The sequence below is a fragment of the Rhinopithecus roxellana genome, chromosome 10 (genome assembly GCF_007565055.1).
Source record: "Rhinopithecus roxellana isolate Shanxi Qingling chromosome 10, ASM756505v1, whole genome shotgun sequence".
NCBI lineage: Eukaryota > Metazoa > Chordata > Mammalia > Primates > Cercopithecidae > Rhinopithecus > Rhinopithecus roxellana.
The window spans coordinates 99,099,098-99,121,357 of record NC_044558.1 but is presented as its reverse complement, the minus strand read 5'-3'; the positions used below and the strand labels follow the sequence as shown (position 1 = coordinate 99,121,357).

Below are 22,260 nucleotides of genomic sequence, written 5' to 3'. Positions count from 1 at the left end.
CAAGACTCCGTCTCAAAAAAAAAAAAAAAAAAAAAAAAAAAAATCCTGGCTACTATTTGTAGGATTGACATAGTGGAGCACAAATGGATGCAAGGAGACAAGTCCAAAAGATAACTGATGTTGCAAGTTTGGAGTAGGATGGTAGTGGTTAGAGTTCATACTTGGGGATATGTTTTAATATTTTAATATGTCTTAACAGTAGCTCACAGAACTTGCTGATAGATTGGAATATGGTTGAAAAAGAAAAAATAAGGGTGATTTTTAAACTTTCAGATTATATCTTAGACTACAAGTGTAAGACTTTGATTGTAACAATACCTGAAACTAGCCTCCTCTGAAATCCCAATTTCAAGCACCTTCTCTTAGTACCCTCAATCCAACATTCTTTCATCCTCTGAGGATTGTCAGTCTGTCATTTTTTTCCACTGTTCTTCACTCACTTGTGTCTTCTCTCCTTACCCAGGCTAGATTCCACTTGAGGTTGATTACTATAATCCCTCCTTTCCATACATCTCTTACGAGCACCTTGTGCGCTCCCTCAGTCATACTTATCTGGCAAAACCTAACAAACTGGCTAACTCCAACTTTCTGCCTACTCTGGGTCTCCACCAAGCACTTGAACGTGGTAAGAGAAAATGACACAACCATTTTGACTACTCTACTTTAAATTTAAGACCACCAGCCCCAACCAGTTCCTTAGCAAACTCCAAGATGACTATTTCACAGCTCCTTTTTCTTCACACCTCCAATGCTTACTACCCTCTCCTCACTCTCATTTCTTGACTTTGTTTCCTATTTCACCACGAAATTAAAAATAAACTTTATCTTTCCACCATTGCATCTGCTGTCTGCATCTGTACTGCCATATCCCTTGTATTCCAATCTGTCACAATGGATGAATCATTCCTACTTCTGTCTGTGGCCAGCATTTGTCCTGGATCTCTTTCCTTCTCATGAACTTTGCACCTGCATTTATTTCCCCTCTCTCTTCTTATATTAATCATTTTAAAAAATGTATTGGATCATTTAAGTCAGCACCCAAGCACATCTTTCATCTTAAAAACAAAAACACCTTCCCCTATCCCACTTCTCAAGCTGCCTTTCTATTTCTGTGCTCCTCTTTATGCAGTGTTCCTCAGAAGGTTTTCCATACTCACTCTCTCTATTCTTTTTACTCATTTTTGACTCCTAAACCCTCTGTAATTAGGCTACATGCCTTCCGCCCACTGCGAAGGTGTTTATCAGAGTCACCAACTCAACATTGCCAAATCTAATAGTTCTCAAATCTTTTTTAAATTATCCAATAGAATTTGATGTAAGTATTGCCTCCTCCTTGAAATACTTTCTTCACTTGGTTTCTGGGACACAATAGAGAACCTGTTTGTGATCATCCTCCTTTTCCTGACCCTAAATGTTTGAGTGCCCCAAGGCAATACTATCTTGTCTCTATCTCTGCTGCCTTGGTGATCTCATTCAAGAGTCATCCATATATGCTGATGACTCGCAAATTTGTATCTCCAGCCCTGACCTGTCACCTAAGCTCTAGACTTAAACAATGAACTGCCACTCATCTCCTCCCCTTGGATGCGTAGTAGGTATCTCAAGTTTAACATACCTCAAACTAATATCTTGATTTTCATTCCTCCAACCTATTTCTTCTCCTTCTTTCCACATTTCAACACATGGTACCACCATTCACCCAATTGTTCATTTGTCACTACATAGAATCTCCCCTAATAAATGAACCAGGTTCATGTTTTCCCTCTGTATTTATGGTCAAGATTTAGTAAGCACCTTACTCTATCTAGAACACACCAATAGGTAGTGCTGATAAGGAAAGATTAGAAAATAGAGACCATCTTTGAGGAATTTACAGTCCGTTGAAAGAAGAGAGATACCCAAAAAGCATGAATAATGATTTAAGCAAGATTAATTAATTAAGGTCATTTCCACATTTGATTATTTTAAGACATTCTCCCTTGACTAGGAGGAGTTGGTGAAGCACAGTAAATGAAAATACTTTTTTTCTGTATTTTTGCTTTTTTCCGTAGGGGATCCAGGTATACCTAACCTGTTTATATTTTGCTATCTCTAAAGAAAATAGCAAAGAAAGAAAAAAACTATTCATTAAATAGCTTCTTAATGTGAAGGCCTTGGGCCACATATTGTGTCCTTATAAAAGATTATGTGACCCACTGTCTGTCTTTAAGAAACATGACAGTAGAGGTAAGGAGATGAAACATGACAGGTGAAATAACTAAAGATACAAGGCATAATACAGAAATCAACTTTCCTGCTGAAGAGGATGCACTGTAGACTGTTACGATCAAGAAAGGCAGAATTTAAAGTACAGATGATTAACTCTGATAATAATGTAAGTGGAACCTTGGTTTCTTATTATGCCCTGTAGTAAATACCTGGTTAAATCCAACTCATGCATACCCAAAGGAAATTGGTCTATATTCTGTATTTGGGAGGTAGAAAAGAAAACAAGTGGTAGAAATTACTGACCTAGGTTGTATTATTCTGGAGAGGCTTATAGAAGCAGTGAGTATTTGGGGGATTTGAAAAAGAAACTGGACAAGATTTGTCAAAGAAAAAATTTGTTGGAGGTAAGTATTCTAGGGGGAAATACATATGCAGTTTGGGAGTGGTATTTAACAATAACAACAAAATTTTGTTAAAAATTTGTTTTAAGAAACCAGAAACGTAGCTAACAAAATTTTTACATGATAATCTTTGTTCATAGATTCTGTACTCTAGGTACTATAGGCATATACTACATGAAATCATTTGTTACATGTTTCATTCTTCTAGAAATGGGAGATATACTAAGTATGGTTCAATAATGGTTCACAGTAGTAAGGATTTATTGTGCAATTACTTTCTGCCTAGTATTTTGTTCTACCCAGCCAGAAATACGGATTCCGTAAACGCTTTGGATAGGTTACTCAATTTTCTGAGATTTAGTTTCCATTTTTGTTTATAGCTGTCTCCCCTGCCTCTGATATCTCCTGATACATGGTAGGTACTTGATATAGAAAGAGAGAGAGGGAAGAAAGTCATTTGAGTGCATCAAGTAAAATTATATATACATAAAGGGTCTGGGATATAATAGGTGCACAGTAAGTTCCTATTTGACTTTGTGTCTGCCCTCATTTCTTAGCACAGGGCCTAGCTTATATAATAGAAGGCACTTAATAAAAGCTACTTGAATTAATTCATTTTTCCTTCAACCAGCAAATATTCATTAAACACCTGTAATATGCTAGACACTGGGAAGAGAGCAGTAAACAAAACAAAGAAATCTCTGCCCCAGTGGAACTTGGTCTTGTGGAAGGAGGCAGACAAGTAAACAGATAATGATATGCTATGTCTGGTGGTGATAAGTGCTATGAGGAAGGTTATGGCAGAGTAAGGAGGTGGAGGTGTTACAAAAAGAGAGTGCTAAAGGTTAGTGATATAGAGTGGTCAGGGAATGTCTCCTATAAGTGACATTTCGGCAAACACCTGAGGGAAGTAAGGAGAGAGCCATGCAAGTTTCTAGAAAAAGAGTTTCTGGGCAGAAAGAGAAGCAAATGCAAAAGACCTGAGGCAGGAAAGTACTTGGCATGTTTAAGAAGGTCCATGGATGTCTGTGTGTCTGTAACAGCATAGGCAGGGAGAATAGTAGAAATGAAGTCGAAGAAGTAGCAGGAAGCCAGATTATGTGGAATCCTGTAAGGAAGTTGTAAGGACCTTGCCTTTTACTGTGAGATGAGAAGCCATGGGAACTAGAGAACTTTGAGGAGTGACATGATCTGACTTTCAAAGGATCATCCTAGCTGCTATGTAGAAAATGAATTAGAGAGTGACCAGCATGGAAGCAGAGACCACTTACGAGGCTTTGATGTTAGTCCAGAGAGAAATATTGGTACCTTGGACTTGGTAATGCTGGAGGAGGTGGGGAGAAGTGGTTGGATTGTGGGTTATTTCAGAGGTGGAGCTGATATAATATGCTGATGGATGGATATTAAAGAGAGGAATCAAGAATATTTCCAAGGTTTTTGTACTAAGCACTTGGGAGAATGGACTTACCATTTAATGAGATGGAAAACTGCATGAGGAACAGGTTTGGTGGGAACTTCAAGAGTCCTGTTTAGGACCTGCTAAGTTTTAGAGGTCTATAAAAGCCTGGAGGTCAGAAACAGAGTAGAATAGTGGTTACCAGGGGCTGTGGAGAAGATGGGGAGTTATTATTCAATAGATATAAAATTTCAATAATGTAAAATTATTAAGATCAAGAGATCTGCTGTACAACATTGTACCTATAGAATGATGGTTACCAGAGGCTGGGAAGGATAGTGTGGGTGTGGGGGGAGAAGGAGGAGTGGGGATGGCTAATGGGTCCAAAAATGTAGTTCAATAGAATGAATAAGATGTAGTGTTTGATAGCACAACAGGGTGACATCAACAATAATTTGTTGTATAGTTTAAAAACAACTAAAAGTATAATTGAATTGTTTGTAACACAAAGCGTAAATGGTAGATACCCCATTTACCCTGATGTGATGATTATGCATGGTATGCCTGTATCAAAATATCTCATATACCCCATAAATATATAACCTACTATGTACCCACAACAATTTAAAAAAATTTTTTCTTTTTAACTAGTTTATGATGATGATGATGATGATGATGATGGTGATGATGATTGTAGAGACAGGGTCTCGCTGTTTCCCAGGCTGGTCTCGAGCTCCTGGTTTCAAGCGATCCTCCTGCCTTGGTCTCCCAAAGTGCTGGGATTACAGTTGTGAGCTACCATGCCCGGCCAAAAATTAAAAATTAAAAAAAAAAAAACTAAAAAAAAAATTGTGTGGTACACATAAAAATTTAAGAAGGTTAGAAAAAAGACACAAGGAATCAGTCATGGGTCCCACCAACGCTTAATTGAATCAGAATGTGCATTCTAACTAGATCCCCAGGTGTTTGGAATGCACATTCCAGTCTAAAATCACTAGCCTGAAAAGCACTAGTTAACAGGATGACTTCAGGATACTTTAATTTGCTCTGTAATCAGTCTGTAAGTGTAAGTAAGGGGGAGGCAGTGTATTTAATATTGTGTTAGATTGAATATCCTCTATATAGATCTATCATAGATATAATTATCTTAGAAAATGAAAGTGAGTCAATTTTAATATAATTTCTGCCCTTATTTAAATCTATTAGTTTCCATAGCTCTTTGTAAAATCCTATAATTTTGATGATTAAAAAAAAAATTGGAGGTTGGGGAGAAATCAACAATGGAGATATAATTTAGGGCAGGGGTCCCCAACCCCCCAACCCCAGGGCCTGGTCCATGGCCTTTTAGGAACTGGGCTGCACAGCAGGAGGTGAGCAGCAGGTGAGCATTACTGCTTCAGCTCCGCCTACTGTCATATCAGCTGGGGCATTAGATTCTCATAGGAGCACAAACACTATTGCGAACTGCGCATACAAGGGATCTAGGTTGTGTGCTCCTTGTGAGAATCTAATGTCTGATCATCTGAGGTGGAACAGTTTCATGTTGAAACCACCCACCAAGCCCCAGTCTGTGGAAAAATTGTCTTCCATGAAACCGGCCAAGTCTTTGGTGCCAAAAGGTTAGGGACTGCTGATTTAGGGAGTCATCAGGGTGCAGAGACTATAAAAAGCCATAAAACTGGATGAGATCACAAATTGAATGAGTAAAAATAATGAATTTGTCTACAAACTCAACCCTTGAATATTCTAACATTAACAAAACAGGAATAGAAAAGAGAATTGGCAAAAGAGGCTGAGACAAAGCAACCAAAGAGATAGGAGGAGAACCTGGAGAAAGGTGTGTGGGTGGATGAATGGGTAAGTGAGTGAGCAAAGTAACAGACAAACTAAGCAAGTTTCATAAGCCCTCTGGGGATCAGTCTATTTGCCATTACTTTTAATAGCAAAAACCACAATTGTTTTTGCACCAACCTAATACAAAACAGGGATGAGAGTGATGTTACTACCTCCTTTGTGGGGTTACTGTGAAGATTATAAATAATGTATATATTGCGGGGTTACTGTGAAGATTATAAATAATGTGTATATACCATCTATGATAGCAACTAATGCATAGAAAGTACTCAAAAATTAATAGCCATTTTTATTATAAAATTAAACAACTAGAAAACATAAGTACAGCTTTTTTAATTAAATAAAGGTTGAGTGCCCTTATCTAGAAGTCCAGAATGCTCCAAAATCTGCAACTTTTTGAGCACCAACATGATGCTCAAAAGAAATGGTTATTTTGGAGCATTTCTGATTTCAGATTGTAGGATTAAGGATGCTTAATCCATATGTATCTGTAACACAGATATTTCAAAATCCCCCCAAAATAGAAGTCTGAAGCACTTCTGGTCCCAGGCATTCTGGATAAGATATACTCAACCTATACTGAAAATGTTGGAGGACTTCAAGAGAAGGTAAAAATCAGTATGACTCAGGGTATTAGGGAAGTCTTTATAGAAGAAAGAGAAACTTGACCTAAACTTCAAAATGGATTTTCGTAGAGGCAAGTTGAGGCATTCCAGGTGCTGAGATGAACAAAAACTCGGAAATGCACTTGAGGATAGTGTGATGGTACAGTGAAGAGATGTTTCTGATCAAATAAAACCTCATCACAGGCATGAAATCACTTGAGGTCTGTTTTTTGTTGTTTAGTTTTACTTGGAAGCTAACCTTTTTTTTTTTTTTTTTTTTTTTTTTGCTTCTACAATACAAGCCCCAGTAGCTATTACAAGACTGGCCAGTTGCATTGTACCATCTTCACTCACTCTAGTAGCCTCGATTGATGATGGGTTTTGCATTTGTGCCATCAGGTTTTACCACCGTTGAGGGATGTGACAAATCGACCTGAAGTTGGCTCAACTGTGAGAAATAAGCTGGTGCGCCTCATGACACATGTTGACCTTGGAGTCAAGCAAATTGCTGCTGAATTCCTTTTTGTCCTTTGCAAAGAGAGAGGTAGGTTAAACTCTCTTTGCCTCTGCCTTTTATCTTTCAGAGGGAATTTGAGAAATTTAATTGATAGTGTTAGTACTGGTCATTTCATTCCATTCTTTCCAAAGCTTACTGTCTGTTCTATTAGGCTAAGGAGTTAATAAAAATTAATAGCCAAAAACATTTTTTATACGCTTCCGAATTCATTGAGACATGCAAAGACAGATACATTACCAAACACACTCACGTTTAAAGTTTGCCTTCTGTATCCTTAACCCAGCCTTCATCTTAATGGGGCAGGACTTAGAGCCATTATGAAAAGTTGCTTCAGTAAGTCATGGGTTACTATTTTAATAAGCAGGCACAGGTCTGGGTTAGTTCCTCTTTTTAATTCCTCTTGGAATTAAAGCTATAGGAGTTTTGGTTTCTTTACTAAGTTTTCCAATTAGTAGTTACTGAATGTGAGCTGTATAATATACTGAATAGAAGTTTTTAAAATGCATAATACCCTTGAGACAAAGTTAAGATAGTGGTAGAGAGAAATTTTAAAATAACTGTACTGCAGTGTAATAAATACTACTCTATCAGTGTATATAAAGTGATTGTCTACTGAGATAGATCCAACAATTAAAGATATTTTCTAAAATTATATGGATTACTCTGCAAAAGGCAAGTTTTCCAAACAAGGAACTTTGATTATTCAGTTATTCTTATTTTTTCTTCTTCTACTTTGTAAGTCTGCTAGTATAAAATCCCATCTAGGCAGATCTGTATTCTACTGGGGTACTTTAAAAAAATAAGATAGATAATTTGGAGATGGAAAAGTTCACTCCTCTTAAAATCTTAAGTCAATTGTTATTCTTAAACTTCATTTCTGATGTATTTATCCAACCACTTAAGTTCACATTAAGATGGTATATTGGTAACCTAATTTGATCATTATCATAATGGTGATTATGAATTGAGAGGTATCATGTGCCTGACATTCTATGTATAATCTCATTTAATTCTCATAATGACCCTCTAAGGTAAATATTATATTTCGATTTCATAAATGAAGCAACCTGCCACCTGAGAGCCTTTCAATAACATGTGACACAGTTGCTGAGGGCAGGAGCCCAAATTTGGGTCCTGTCTTTTCTTTCTGCCATATTTCCTCTCATAAATTATATTAGCTATTATTATAGACTGTTTAGCATCTGTTCTTTTAGACAATTTACTTCTTCTTTAATGATTTTGAAAAAAGATTGATTTAGCATCTTGGAATTAAGTGGTTAGCATAGTGCCTTGCACATAGTTATCTGTAAATATTGACTGAATTGAATTGATTTGAGATCAGAAATGATCTGTTTTTTAAAGTATAATTATACATGTATATGCATAAATCTAAAATCACACATATGTGTATCTGTTCATTTTAAAAGGTTTGTCAAAATAATATGCCAAAATATTATTTATTGTTACCTCTGAGTAATAAGAGTACTGGTGATTTTTTTAGTTGTCTGTATGATTTTTCTATAATGAACATGTATTTTTTGTATACCTTTAAAAAGTTTTAAAATGGGGAAAAGTAAAATTTATTTCTCCTGTAATTACATACCTAAGTGTATATCTAAATATATAAATCTAAATAAATAATTATATATCTAAATAATTTCTAAATGTAATCACATTACCGATGAGTGAGTGTCATAGCAAATATGGTAATTATGGTAATTGCATTTATAAGTGAATTTTGTTAACTTTTTAAATTTGAAATGGTTGGTTTTGTTCCCCCTAGGATCCGGTGTTTAGTTTCATAGTCCTAACTTTGAGCCCAAAGCTAACCTCCATTAGCAGATAATATATTTTTAATTTGACCTCAACAATTCTGCATTATAATCTTTTTTTTTTTTTTTCTTTCCCTGAGACAGAGTCTTGCTCTGTCACCCAGACTGGAGTGCAGTGGTGCAATCTCAGCTCACTGCAACCTCCGCCTCCCAGGTTCAAGCGATTCTCCTGCTTCAGCCTCCTGAGTAGCTGGGACTACAGGCACATGCCACCATGCCTGGCTAATTTTTGGATTTTTAGTAGAGATGAGGTTTCACTATATTGGCCAGGATGGTCTCGAACTCCTGTCTTTGTGATCTGCCTATCTTGGCCTCCCAAAGTGCTGGGATTACAGATGTGAGCCACTGCACCTGGCCTATAATCATTTTTTTTCCTTCCAATTTGATTATAAGTTTAGTAATGTATTCTTCTGGAATAAACAGACTCCGTTCAACAAATGTTTTTGAGCTAGACCCTGGGATTACAGAGGTATATAAGATAAACAATGTTTCTGCCCATGTATTACTTACTTTTTTATTTAAGGGTCACAGAGGCAAATGCCTACAGTACCAGGCTGGTAATAAAAGTAAGTCAGGTGGACTAGATGTAAGATGACAAATGAAAGTTGACACTTGGCTCACTGTTGTGGAGACAATTGGCTGGGGTGGGGAGACAAAGAGACAATGGGAGATTATAAAGAGGATGTTGCTACTCTTTAGCAGCAACTGATGGTTACCATGAAGGAACATGTGGCCAGTGTTAGCAGATGTTCCATGTTTTCAGGAGAAGCTCTCTGTTTTTAAATGTTGTCAACTAGTTCAAATTTAAAACCTTCTGGCCAGAAAAAAAGAAAATGTCTGAGTTTACCTTCAGCTTAAGAGTAATCAGATTTTGGAATTTGGGTTTGGAGGTAGACTATTAAAATACAATAAAATTCAAATAACTTTTCACAATGTCTGAACTGTCTCTTATCTTAAGGATATGCCAAGTAAATTTGAAAATGAAGGCATCTTGATCAAGGCTCAAAGGTCAGACCACTAAGTAGAGACAGACAGTAAGCAACAGTTACAATGGGTTAGGAACACAGAGACTGCATTAAGAAAGAGGGCGTGGGTGCGGGGGCTCATGCCTGAAATCCCAGCACTTTGGGAGGCCGAGGCAGGCAGATCATGAGGTCAGGAGATCGAGACCATCCTCGCCAACATGGTGAAACCCCCTCTCTACTAAAAATACAAAAATTAGCTGGACGTGGTGGTGCGTGCCTGTAATCCCAGCTACGCAGGAGGCTGAGGGGAGAATTGCTTGAACCTGGGAGGTAGAGGTTGCAGTGAGCCGAGATCGCGCCACTGCACTCCAGCCTGGTGACAGAGTGAGACTCCATCTCAAAAAAAGAATAGTAAAGAAAAAAGAAAGAGGTAAGAGAGAAAGGACAAAATTTTATGGAAGACTAGGCACAGAAAGAACATCCAAAGGTCTTAAATACTCATCTGTGCCCAGGCCCAACTGTATCCCCAGCACATAGTGGCCCACAGGTTAACTTGTACTCGTGCCATTAACTTGTTCAATTGAGCCTTAACATAACTATTTTTGTCTCCCTGCAAATTGTGTTCTTTCTACTAGGGTCCTAAAAATAGGCCTTACATTGTTTAATTAAAAGAAGATGATTTGTAAAATAATCTGCCTTGGTAGGGGTTCCCCCCCACCTTTTATCATATTCATTAAATCTCAGTATGTGGTAGGCATTGTGGTGTAGGGGCTGAATTACAAAGAAAAATTAGGCTTGAACTCCCTTAGCACATAGCCCCCACACCAACCAATTTACTGTGATACCCACTTCAGTCTCAGAGGAATAGGTGTCTCTTTAGCTTAATAAGTTTCAGTAGTGTCTGTTTCCGGTGGATCATTTCTCTTCCCGTGTTTGCAGAAGCCTTGCTCCATCACTTATTACCCTTTATTCTTTTGTTCTTTGAACTCGCCCTATGCTTTTCCCCATCTCTATGCATACTTATATCACTGTCCTTCACTGCTTAACATCTTGAAAAACTTAGTCCTCAACTTGCTGCAAGTCAGGCTTTCCACGACCGTTTTCCTACCCCCCAAATACCACTGAAAATGCTCTCAATAAGGTCACAGATTACCTGATTTTCAAAAGCAATGGGTATTTTTTAGTCTTTGTCTTATTATGTCTCTCATAACAGTTAATGCTGTTGTCCACTTTCTTTGTTTCTGTGCTACCACACACTCCTAGATGTCCTTTGACCTCTCTTCTCTCTTTTCAGTCTGATTTGCTAGCTCCTGTCCTTGTCCACATTTAATTGCTGGTGTTCCCTAAAGTTATATTCTGGTCCCCATTCTCATTTCACATTGCTCCCTGAGTAATCTCATCCTCTGCCTTGGCTTCTGTTTGCACAGATTCCCAAATCTATGTATCTTCAGCCCCAACCTTTCTTCTGAACCCTAGTCATATTTACCCACTTGCTTACTGGACCTCTCTGCCTGAGTGTCTCACTGGTACCTCAGACTCATGTCTAAAGTTGAATTTATGATCTTCATTCCCATGCCCTTCAACCTTTTCATTATCCTTCTATCACTTTCTCTGCAAACAGCACCATTGTCTGTTTAGTTCCTAAAACCAGAAACTTAGGAGTTACAGTAGATTCCTTCTTTACCTGTAGAAGTCATAATCACCACATCTATAGATTCTACCTCCTGGTAAATATTTTTTATTTATTTCCCCCATTCTGTTCCCACACCACCATCTTAGTACAAGCCCTTAAAATTATTTTAACTATTAATAAGCTATTAAAATATCTCATGTCTCTGTTTCTAGTCAGATTTTCTTCAGTTTGTCTTCCACATGGTTAACAGAGGGATTGGTGTAAAATACAAATATAATTTTGTCATTCCCCTCATATAAAACTTTCAGTGATTCTCTGTTGCCTGCGTGGTAAAATCCAAATTTTACCTCCACAGAGTCTCTGTGTAGTGTATTTTAAATCTATTCCCCTGTTATGCTCCATGCTTAATCATACTAAATTATTTATTCTTGCCTGATTATACTGCACCATTTCTTGGCATATCTCCATGGCTTGGCAGATGCTGTTCCTTTTGTTAGGAATGCTCTTCCTCATCTTGGTTACCATGGCGAGCTTTACTTATCCTTGAAGACGAACGTAAGCATTATCTCCGTGAAGACCTTCTGGGCAGAGTTCATCATTTTCTCCTTTGTGCCATTTTTTCTTCTCTGTTGTTAATACTTTTGACATTTGCTGTGTTGTAACTCTTTATTTGTTGAACTTATATTCTAGACACTGAGTTTCCTTTAGGTCGGAGATCATGTCCTACTCATCTTTGGATCCCCAGTGCTTAACAGATAGCAGGTGCCCCATAAATGTTTCATAAAAGAGCAAATGTTTGTGCTCTCTATAAATTCAGGCTGGTGAATACAGGGTCCCATTTAAAGGAGTAATTTCTGTGCACTATGGTAAGTGCCCTAAGAGAGAAATGTGCCGGGTACTGTGGCAACCTGAAAGAGGGAATGCTTGGGGGGTGTGGAGGAGATCAGAGAAAGCCTTCACAGAAGAGGACAAAGAAATAGGAAGTAGTCTTGAATGTATAGAAAAGAGACTAGTTTAAGGTGTGAGGAATCTTTAGGAGACAAATTTGGAAAAGACAGCGGAGGCCAGAAAACGAGCCCTTTTAGGCCCTGTTTTGGAATTTGAGCTTAATTTTTAAGGGAAGACATTAGAGATTTTATTCAGGAAGGTTGTAAAATCCTATTTTTACCTTACAAAGATATTTTGAGCAGTTGTGTGGAATAAGAAATGGAGGAGTGTGAGACTGGAAATAAGGACACTAAGACGAAGCCACTAGTTGAGTCTTCTAAGTTACAGCATTTGACTAGAAGGAAAAGGATTTTCACAGAGAAGGGGGAATGGTCTCTGGGTAGAATCTGGTTCTTGACATTCTTTTTTCTTGGTAAAAGAGCAAAAACATATTGCTTTTATTTTAGAGTGCGGTAGAAGCCACATTTGTGTAACTGTCTGTGTCATTACCAGTGCAGTTCTGACTTTGCACAGTGCTGCCGTGGTTGGTTTCCTCTGTTCATAGTGCCCTCTAGCATACTGGTAAAATAGTGGTGAAATATTTCTCGCAACTTTTTGACTGAATGCTGAATTGTTTCACTGAGGCAGCAGCATTTTCTTGTAACTGCATGGATAATTACTATACAAGGAACAATTATATTTGTGCGTTTCCTTTTTATTTTAGAACCACCCAGAAAATCTTTTGTTTGCCCTAGCAGCTCACCTTAACATCCAAGTGCAGTCAGTTTTCCGTTTACTACTTTCCCAGTATAAAATAAGATATTATAGGGTGTATTTGAAAACAGACTTAAAAGTAGCTAGAAACACTGCTTCAGTGCTTCTCACTGTGAGGATTTCGTATTTCATTTGTCTCACCTTCTCTACCCCCAGTTTTTGGGTATTTTATCCTGTTAGCAGAAGTTCATGTGATTTTAAAACTCTTGGCTGTACCGTTTATCTACTTTGAAGGCAAACTATGTCTTAAGTCACCTTTGTAACCTACACTGCCTGTCACAGAGTTAGCACATAAAGTTTGTTCCAGTGAAAGAGGAGTTGACATGATTTTCATAAAATTGCCAGGGGCTTTTACTGTTAACTGGCTTCCAGAGAGATTTTCTACATAAGAGAACAGTTGTTTAGTATTCTGTTTACTTCTGTTTAACCTATTTTGGCTTTTCATAACCTTTGCTTTTTTTTTTTTTTTTTTTTTTTTTTTGAGACGGAGTCTCGCTCTGTCGCCCAGGCTGGATTGGAATGCAGTGGCCGGATCTCAGCTCACTGCAAGCTCCGCCTCCCGGGTTTACGCCATTCTCCTGCCTCAGCCTCCCGAGTAGCTGGGACTACAGGCACCCGCCACCTCGCCCGGCTAATTTTTTTTATTTTTTAGTAGAGACGGGGTTTCACTGGGTTAGCCAGGATGGTCTCGATCTCCTGACCTCGTGATCCGCCCGTCTCGGCCTCCCAAAGTGCTGGGATTACAGGCTTGAGCCACCGCGCCCAGCCAACCTTTGCATTTTTAAACTCTTTTAATTTTTAGCCATTTCGTGTCTTTTTTTTATTATTGTTATTTTGTCTTTAAGTATATTCATTTAAACATTTATTCATATCTGAATTTAGAGTGTCCTAATTGTAATGAGTATTTCTTTTCTGGACCCACTAAACCTCCTTGTTTGCTAAAAATAAGCTTTATCAGTAATGCTTACAATGATAGCATCATCTACTATCTGTAAGGACTTTGTGTGGGTTTAGATCTGTGATCCTTTGCCTTCAGTGGCTTTGTGTCTGACCTGTCATTAAGAAAATGTCTGACCTTCATGAATATTAAGAATACCTATATACACTGACAACTCATTTCTTCTGCTAGTACTTTCTAAGGATTCCTTCGTTTATCTAAAGCACTACATCTTGGGGAGGCACTGATGCCAAGAGAGAGCATATCAGACTTACTCAGAGGGCTTACCCCACCCTCATTCAATAATTCTAATAGGATTCTATCCAGCACCCACTGAGGATTATTACAGACAGACCACAGTTACCAATAGGTTTTAAGATTGAAAATGACTGGTTTCAACATCATTTAATATACTCATTAGCCCATGTTTCCTTTTGCACAAATTTCACCAGTTTGCTATATTATTTGAAAGCAGGGCATCCTTTTATTTATCCCCATACCACCTATTTACAGTGTCATGAGAAGGACCCTCTAGTTCAGGTATTTGAAAATGTAACAGTCAACTCTATCCTAGAATATATCTATCCTGTCCATATCCTCCATGATTTTATACTCTGATCATATATACCCACTTTTCTTACCTATTTTCCTTTCCACCAACCCTTTCAGTTCTCCAGTCATTTTAATTACCTTTTTCTGAATCTTCTCCAGCTCTATTTTGTCTTTTTTGAGGTAAGTGATCTGAATTACAGATGTAGATTTTACTATGGCTTTATACATGGATAAGATTGTATGTTATGTTGTGTTTCCTACAGTTGCCTTCCAGATGACATTTTAACAACATTCTGTTAAAGACCTTAAGTAAATTTTTCAATTCTTATCTTTTGATTAAATATTGTAATGTTTACCTTGAAATTGTACCTGAAGAAAATGAAGTACTGCTAAACAAAGCTGCCAGTTATTGCTTAGTATCTTCCTTAAAGGTGTTTAGAAATCACTAAAAACATTACTACAGTGCAAGTATCCCTTGCAAAAGTTGTATGTGTCTGCTCACCTTAAGAGAGACATCACCTGACCCTGTTGACAGGATAATACTTACAGAGAACCTGAACCAAACTTTTCATTAGACTTCTTTTAAAAAAAAAAAAAAAAAAAAAAAACTAAGATAATTCTAAAATGATCATTTTACCCACTCTTCTCAGAGAAAAAGAATGACTGTTTACTTCGTTTTAGACACTTGTCATGCTTTGCATATATTAACTTGTGAGGTAGATAGTTACTATTCTATTTCTACAGATTAGAAAACTAGAATAAAACTGCAAAATATCTTACCCAAGGTCAACCAGTTAGTAATTGGTAGAGCCATTATTGAAATCCAGCCAGTCTAACTCCTGGGTCTGCCTTCTTAATGGACTTCATGTGCCTATATATGGTTGCTGACTTTTTATTTTAAAAAAACAGTTAAGTTATAGCCTATACTATTTGCTAATATCCTTCCTTAAGTTTTCTTATTTCTTACTCCCTTTTCCTCCAATTCCAACAGAGAATGAGAGAGATTTTACATTATGTGCCATATTGCTAAAATCCCAATCTGACTTTCACTCTCTCTAGTTTCTTATCATTTCTCCAGAACTGGATTTTTAAATGGTAAGATCTGAGATGAGAAACTTAAAAGCGTGACCCTTACCAAAGGTCTGGCAGTCACAGAGGCCCCACTTTTGCCATAAATTGTGTTCAGAACAGTTCTGTTTTAGTTTCTGATACCTCAAAAAAGGCTCTTAGTCCCCAGAGCCTATGGGAAAATTTGTAAGTAGTTCAGTGTAACCACTACCACATTTTGAAAATCTCTCAATTTAAAGGTTTACTGCCATAGTGTCTGTCTTCAACCGTGCTGTGTTGGTGAGTGGTTGATGATGATGGTGAAGACCCAAGGATTCCTATCTAAAACCCTGTTCTGTTTTTGCAGTGGATAGTCTGCTGAAATACACTGGCTATGGGAATGCTGCAGGACTGTTGGCGGCCAGGGGCCTCTTGGCTGGAGGAAGAGGAGATAATTGGTACTCAGAGGACGAGGACACAGACACTGAAGAATACAAAAATGCAAAACCAAAGTATAGTATCAAATTTCTCTTCACCTAAGTATGGCTGTGCCTTTGAGTTGGTTATTTGCCTTTTACTTCCTTTGTCTTTCATTTTCCAAGTGTTTCTTTTCTCTTGTGGATTTGCAAGCTTTCCATTTAATGGTGTTTTTAGAGGCAGTTTCATAGCTAGTGCCTTAGAGAGTGACTTCAAGTGATGGAGGAAAGCTAATAATGCAAGAAATGATATTTTCAACATGCTTATTATCTTCTCCCAAGTACTAAGAGAGCTGGTGTGTTTAGGTTGTACTGAAAAGGTGTTATTGCTTACTATTTGCTTTCCTTTCCATAGGTTGAGATTTTATAAGGTATAACCAAGACCACTTATTTAAGTTGATGATTTGATGCTTAGTCTTTCTCAGAAATCTAAATGTAGGTTCTGATCCTCCCTCTTGCATAAAAGCCTTTATAAGTCAATAAAATAGTGCAACAAGACACATTAATATCAAAAGAAAAGAAGTCTGGCTTCACAGTGAATTTTAATCAAACAAACATATGGAGACTCATCTTCTAACAGATACATAAGTGCAATAAGTAGGCAAAGCAGAGACTCTATGAAGTCTTCTCTGAGTCAGTGCTTACAAATTAAAGACACTATAATTATTCTCTTTTATCCCAAGATAAACCACCTCTCCTTCCTCCTATTCCCTCTCCATCCTTTCCATCCCACTCGTAACCTCAACCCATGTAAATTCTTAGTTTCCGCTTATTAGGAGTTATTTCAGCTATGTTTTTTCTGGGTTCCATTTGAAGATTTCCATCTGAAAATTGGAAAAGCAAGCCCTTTCCTTGTGACATGGTGACATTGACATTCTGTGTTTTCTGCTGGCCATCTTCTAGAGTGTGATGTGAATCATGCAATAGGTGATCGAGGATAGACTATCTGCAAAATTAGATACTTTTCAAAAACATACATTGTGCCATGCCTTGTTGACATGCAAGTAATGGGTTGTCAGAAGGTGAAAGAAATGATCAGTTCCCAATTAGACAGGACATATATGGCCTGTTTCTTAGCAAATCAGATCTGAGTAGGTAATGTTACTTTTAGCATCCCTGATGCCATCAGCCTCAGTAGGATCTTACAGAGTGTGTCCTAGAAATAGAGTTTTTGGGGGGAAAACTGACAATGACTCTAGGCACTATTTTCTTAAGACTGCCACCATTTAGAGATTATCAATTGGCTATCTCTGATAAGTATTTGAAGCTAAGATAGAAGAATCTTGCTTCTTTCTTTCCCTAATTACAGAAGTCATCATTCTAAATTAGTCTTACTAGCTTTTTTCATTCTACAAACTGTATTTCCTTATCAGTTTGATATTGATATCTCTTTATTTGAGCCATTAAAATATACCTCTTGAGAAATTTCATATTTTTAAATGAAAGTAGCAAGAAATTACATTAGGCATTTCTTACATCCCAGGATATGTGAACACATTCAGCTATGATCTAAAACTCATGAGTACCCATAGATGGTTGATATCTTTGCATCTCAATGTGTATTGTTAATTTTGTTTAGTAGAGAACTTCTGTAATGGTAATGGTCATATATATAGCAAGCACCACAATGCTACTATAACAGTAGGAAAATAGAATTATGTTACGTTGCGGAAGTGATGTTAGATTTCAGGAAGTACCTTCTGTTGAAATCAACAGCCACATTAGTATTGTTACTGTCTTGGCTCTCTGTCATGGAAAGTTTCTGTAGTTAAGCCTTACATCCCTAATTATAATCTTCAGCCTGTGGACTTTGCTTATAATATTCATAGGAATGGTATGTTTGTGTAGTCAGAATAGTCACCATTGTGAAATTTTGTTGTGTTTTTTAAACACTGCTCATTATAAGTATAAATGTGTGTTTTTCAAGTAGCATCACATCTCCCCCCTTCTGATAGATTCGCGTCTGTTTTTCTCTTAAATTTTCCTTCTTTAAAGTGAAAAAGTGTGGTGAGATATTTAATGTTACTTTAAAATGTTTGTTCAAATGATCTCTATGGAAGTGGTGGTAAACAAAGTTCTTTGCAAGCAGGAGTACCCTTTGCACTCTGTGGAGCGATCCACAGAGCTCAAAGAACTTGTTTCCTAAAAACTGTTGTAAAAAATTTTTTACCAATCAAACTTATAAAATCAGCATCTGAAAGGATTGCTTATTCCCCTACCCCTGAATACCATTCACCAGTCAGAGTTCCCAAGATCTCAGTCTGCTTTTCTTGTGATGCATTTATTCACAACAGTTGCTACTATTGGCAGAAGCAGAGAACTTACTCTTCATCCAGTTGTCTCTAGTCCCATTGTCAAAACTTTAAGTGGATTCTGATTAATGCACCAAGGTAACCTGTAATCCTTTACTGGAATCTGAAACCAAGAATTGTATGGAGCTTATATTCAGGCTATGGTAGACAGTTAATATCACAACAAAGCCTTTTGTGTCAAAATAAATGTATTTAATGGACTGGAAATGGCTTTCTGCAATTAGCACACTTAGAGAAAATACACTCATAGAATTGAGTTACATGCCACATAAATTTTTGATGTATGTCTAGCCAGGTTTGTTGAAAGTTTTCAGATAAACTTTAGTCCTGTGTCAAAGGGAAACCAAACTTCTAAATTCTAACTTTTATACCTGTTTCTTTTATGCCTCTGAGAATGGAGGTCCCTTGACTGTAAAGGTGATATAACTGGCTGGTATGGTTTGTACATTATTCTAGACATCAATTGAAAGATGTGTGTCTAATGACATTTGTCTCCTTTTAGATGACTGGCTTTCACAGGGTGCATAGGCATCTAGAGGCCCAAAGAGGTGCCTTTAAAAGACTGCTTTGTGGAGGGATAGGAGGAACAGATGGCCAAAAGTGAACAGAACCCTAGGGAAACTCCTTGCACACTTAACACACCACACTAGTTCATAATCAGATCCAAAAGCTTAAAATCATTGTACTAATAAACTCAGGGGTGTTTCCTTCTTAACCATATTTTTCTCAGCTCTAGCTATGCCACCAGCTGTATAAAGTTTCTTCAGCACAAGGCAAGATACTTTTTCTTTTATTTGTCAAGATTTTGCTATGCTGCTTCAGTCAAGGCTTTTTATAGTTGTTGCGTTATATTGGGCTTTATAAGTTTCTTTATTTTTAATATTAAATATTTATTGAAGTAAGTGACCCAGAAACCGGGACATGAAGGTTTTTCTCTTTGCCCATTTTGGGCTGTGATGACATATTTATGTAAAATAGCATTTCTAGGAACTAGAACCTATTACTGTAAGCAGTCATAGAACGTATCTAAATTCAGAGTTCTAAAAGACCAGAGGTAAAATAGGCTAGTGTATTAGCTTAACTACAGTATTGAGCCTTGCTCCAGTGTTTATTTGCTATAGATTCACAATTGTCAGTTTTCTATATCCTTTATGTCAAGGTTATTACTCTTAAACAGCCTTTCATGGGAAATATTTAAAAAGGACTATAATTTTAAAAGGCATTTTGAGGCCTTTTTTGTTTTATTGCCTAGATGCAATTTGGTATTCCTGTATGTATGTATATTCAGTATGTATATATTTATGTGGCTAATACATGGTAGATACATAGTAAATATCAGATAAGTAAATGAAAGAATGACACCATATTACACTGGTTCTTTCCATTGCAAATGTAATGCAAAAACCTGAATTAGGATGTGCTTTCATAATTTACCCTACTTCTTTTATGTAGAATCAGTGTGTTATTTATATGATAATTCTCAAATTACTGGAGACATTTTGAGAAACTGGTATCTCTTCAAAATATATCTGAATTTAAAGCAAACACCACAAAACCAGCTATTTGTTGCATGGTTTTTTAAGTGAAGATTACACGTGCATCTCCATAGTAAGGATTTGACTGAATAGAGTAACTTACCTCCTGGATCATCCGAGGCCTTCTGTGTTGCCTATTTCTCCACAAGTGGCTCACTAGTGCTAGTAACAATAGCTGGTATTTATTGAGTACTTAACATGTGCCAGGCACTTTTCTAAGAACTAGACAAATATTATATAATCTTCACAACAATCCTTTGAGGTAGAATTAGTCTCATTTTATAGACGAGAAAACTAAAGGCAATGAATCGAGTAATTTGTCCAGGGCAAACAGTTCATAAGTGATCAGGCGGCCTGACTCTAGAGCTTGCGGTTTTTGGGAATTTTGTTGTTTTTTGAGGTAGGCAAAGCAAGTTTTATTGTGCTCTTCACTCTGCCTTTTTACTTTGGGGATACAATATGTAACATCACATTTACCATTTTAGTCAGTTTTAAGTGAACAAATTTGTAGCATTAAGTACATTTACACTGTTGTGCAACCATCACCACTATCTCTCTTCAGAAGTTTTTCCTTGTCCCCAATGAAACTCTGTACACATTCCCCTCCTTCTAGCTCCTGGTAACCACCATTTTACTTTCTGTCTCTATGGAATCTAAGAATGTCTATAAATGGAATCATATACAATATTTCTCCATTTGTGACTGGCTAGTGTCACTTAGCATAATGTCTTTAAGATTTGTTCATGTTGTGGCACATGTCAAAGTTTCAGCTGAATAATATTCCATCATATGTATATACATTATATATACACCTTTTGGTTGTTGTGAATAATGCTGGTGAACATGTGTCTACCAATATCTGTCAAGTCCCTGCTTTCAGCTCTCTTGCGTGTACACCCAGAAGTGCTGTATCACATGGTAGATAGTTCTTGTGTTTAATTTTGTGGCCAGCCTGCCATACCATTTTACATAGCAACTGCACCATTTTATATTCCCACCAGCAGTGTACAAGGGTTCCCTTTTCTCCACATCCTCACAACACTTACTAGTATTATTTTTTCTGAGGTGTTTGTCTTTGTGATTTTTAGTAATAGCCATCCTAATGGGTGTGAAGTCAGAGCTTATTTTAACTTCTGCTATATTCTGTTTCAAAGCCAATCAAAGAGAGAAATGAGTTTGCCCTTCAGATAGCTTCCCTGTTCTCAGAGCATCTAGAAAACAAAAGAAAGAAAATGTATCTGTGTATATACTCTGATATCCCTGAAAACACAAAAATCCATGTGATTCATTCTAAATTGGTAAATATTCACATACATCTGTCAGGTAGTTCTGGTCCTATCTTCATAATACATTCTGAATCTAATTACCCTTTTTATTTGCCATGGCTGCTATCACTCTGGTCCAAGCTAAAATCTCTCTCTCCAGGATCATTTTAATAGCCTTCTCACAGGCCTTGTTGCTTCTACCTTTGTTCCTCTTCATTTTGTTCTCAACACAACTGTCAGTGGGATCCTTATAATATGTAAATCAGACTAGTCAACTGTTCAGATGTCCTCACAGTGGTATACTTGCACCCTTTCTTGCTATACTATTGCCACACTGACCTCTTTACTATGTGTCAGGCTCTGCAGACACATTCCTGCCTGAGGCCTTTCTGTTGACTGCTGTTTCTTCTCCCTGGAATGCCTGTCCTCCAGATAGCTGCCATATCTCTCTCATTCCCTCACCGCCTTCAAGTCTTTACTCAGGTATCACCTGTTCTGTGCCCTTATTAACAGTTGCTGCACTCCTGCCTTTACCACTCCATATCATACTTCTTTACATTGTTCTTTTTTTCTCACAGTGCTATTCACCTTCTGACAGTCCATATAACTTACTCATTCATTAAGTCTATTTTCTCCTCCAAAAAGTAAGCTCCAAGAGGGAAGAGGGGTTTTTGTTTTTGTTTTTGTTTTGGTCTGTTTTTGTTCATGTAGATGTGCCCAGCACACAGTAGGCAGTCAGTAAATTTTTTTGTTTTGTTTTGTTTTGGTTTTGGTTTTGGTTTTGGTTTTGGTTTTGTTTTGAGACAGAGTCTCACTCTGTCGCCCAGGCTGGAGTGCAGTGGCGCGATCTCGGTTCACTGCAAGCTCCACCGCCTCCCAGGTTCACGCCATTCTCCTGCATCAGCCTCCCAAGAAGCTGGGACTACAGGCACCTGCCACCACGCCTGGCTAATTTTTTTGTATTTTTAGTAGAGACAGGGTTTCACCGTGTTCGCCAGAATGGTCTCAATCTCCTGACCTCGTG

The 22,260-nt window shown here is 37.4% G+C and overlaps 1 protein-coding gene across 8 annotated transcripts in view; it reads left to right on the top strand.

The window, feature by feature from the left end:
- The window catches only part of RIC8B (RIC8 guanine nucleotide exchange factor B), a 119,449-nt gene that overhangs the window by 74,045 nt on the left and 23,144 nt on the right, over window positions 1–22,260 (top strand). For all 8 annotated transcript variants that reach the window (XR_004059605.1, XR_004059608.1, XR_004059604.1 and 5 more), the window contains exons 7-8: window positions 6,864–7,008; window positions 16,016–16,160. Coding sequence is in view for 3 of the 8 variants with exons in the window: in XM_010381316.2 (XP_010379618.1) it covers window positions 6,864–7,008; window positions 16,016–16,160 (290 nt within the window). In the remaining 5 variants the exon portion in view is untranslated. The remainder of the gene's footprint in view (window positions 1–6,863; window positions 7,009–16,015; window positions 16,161–22,260) is intronic.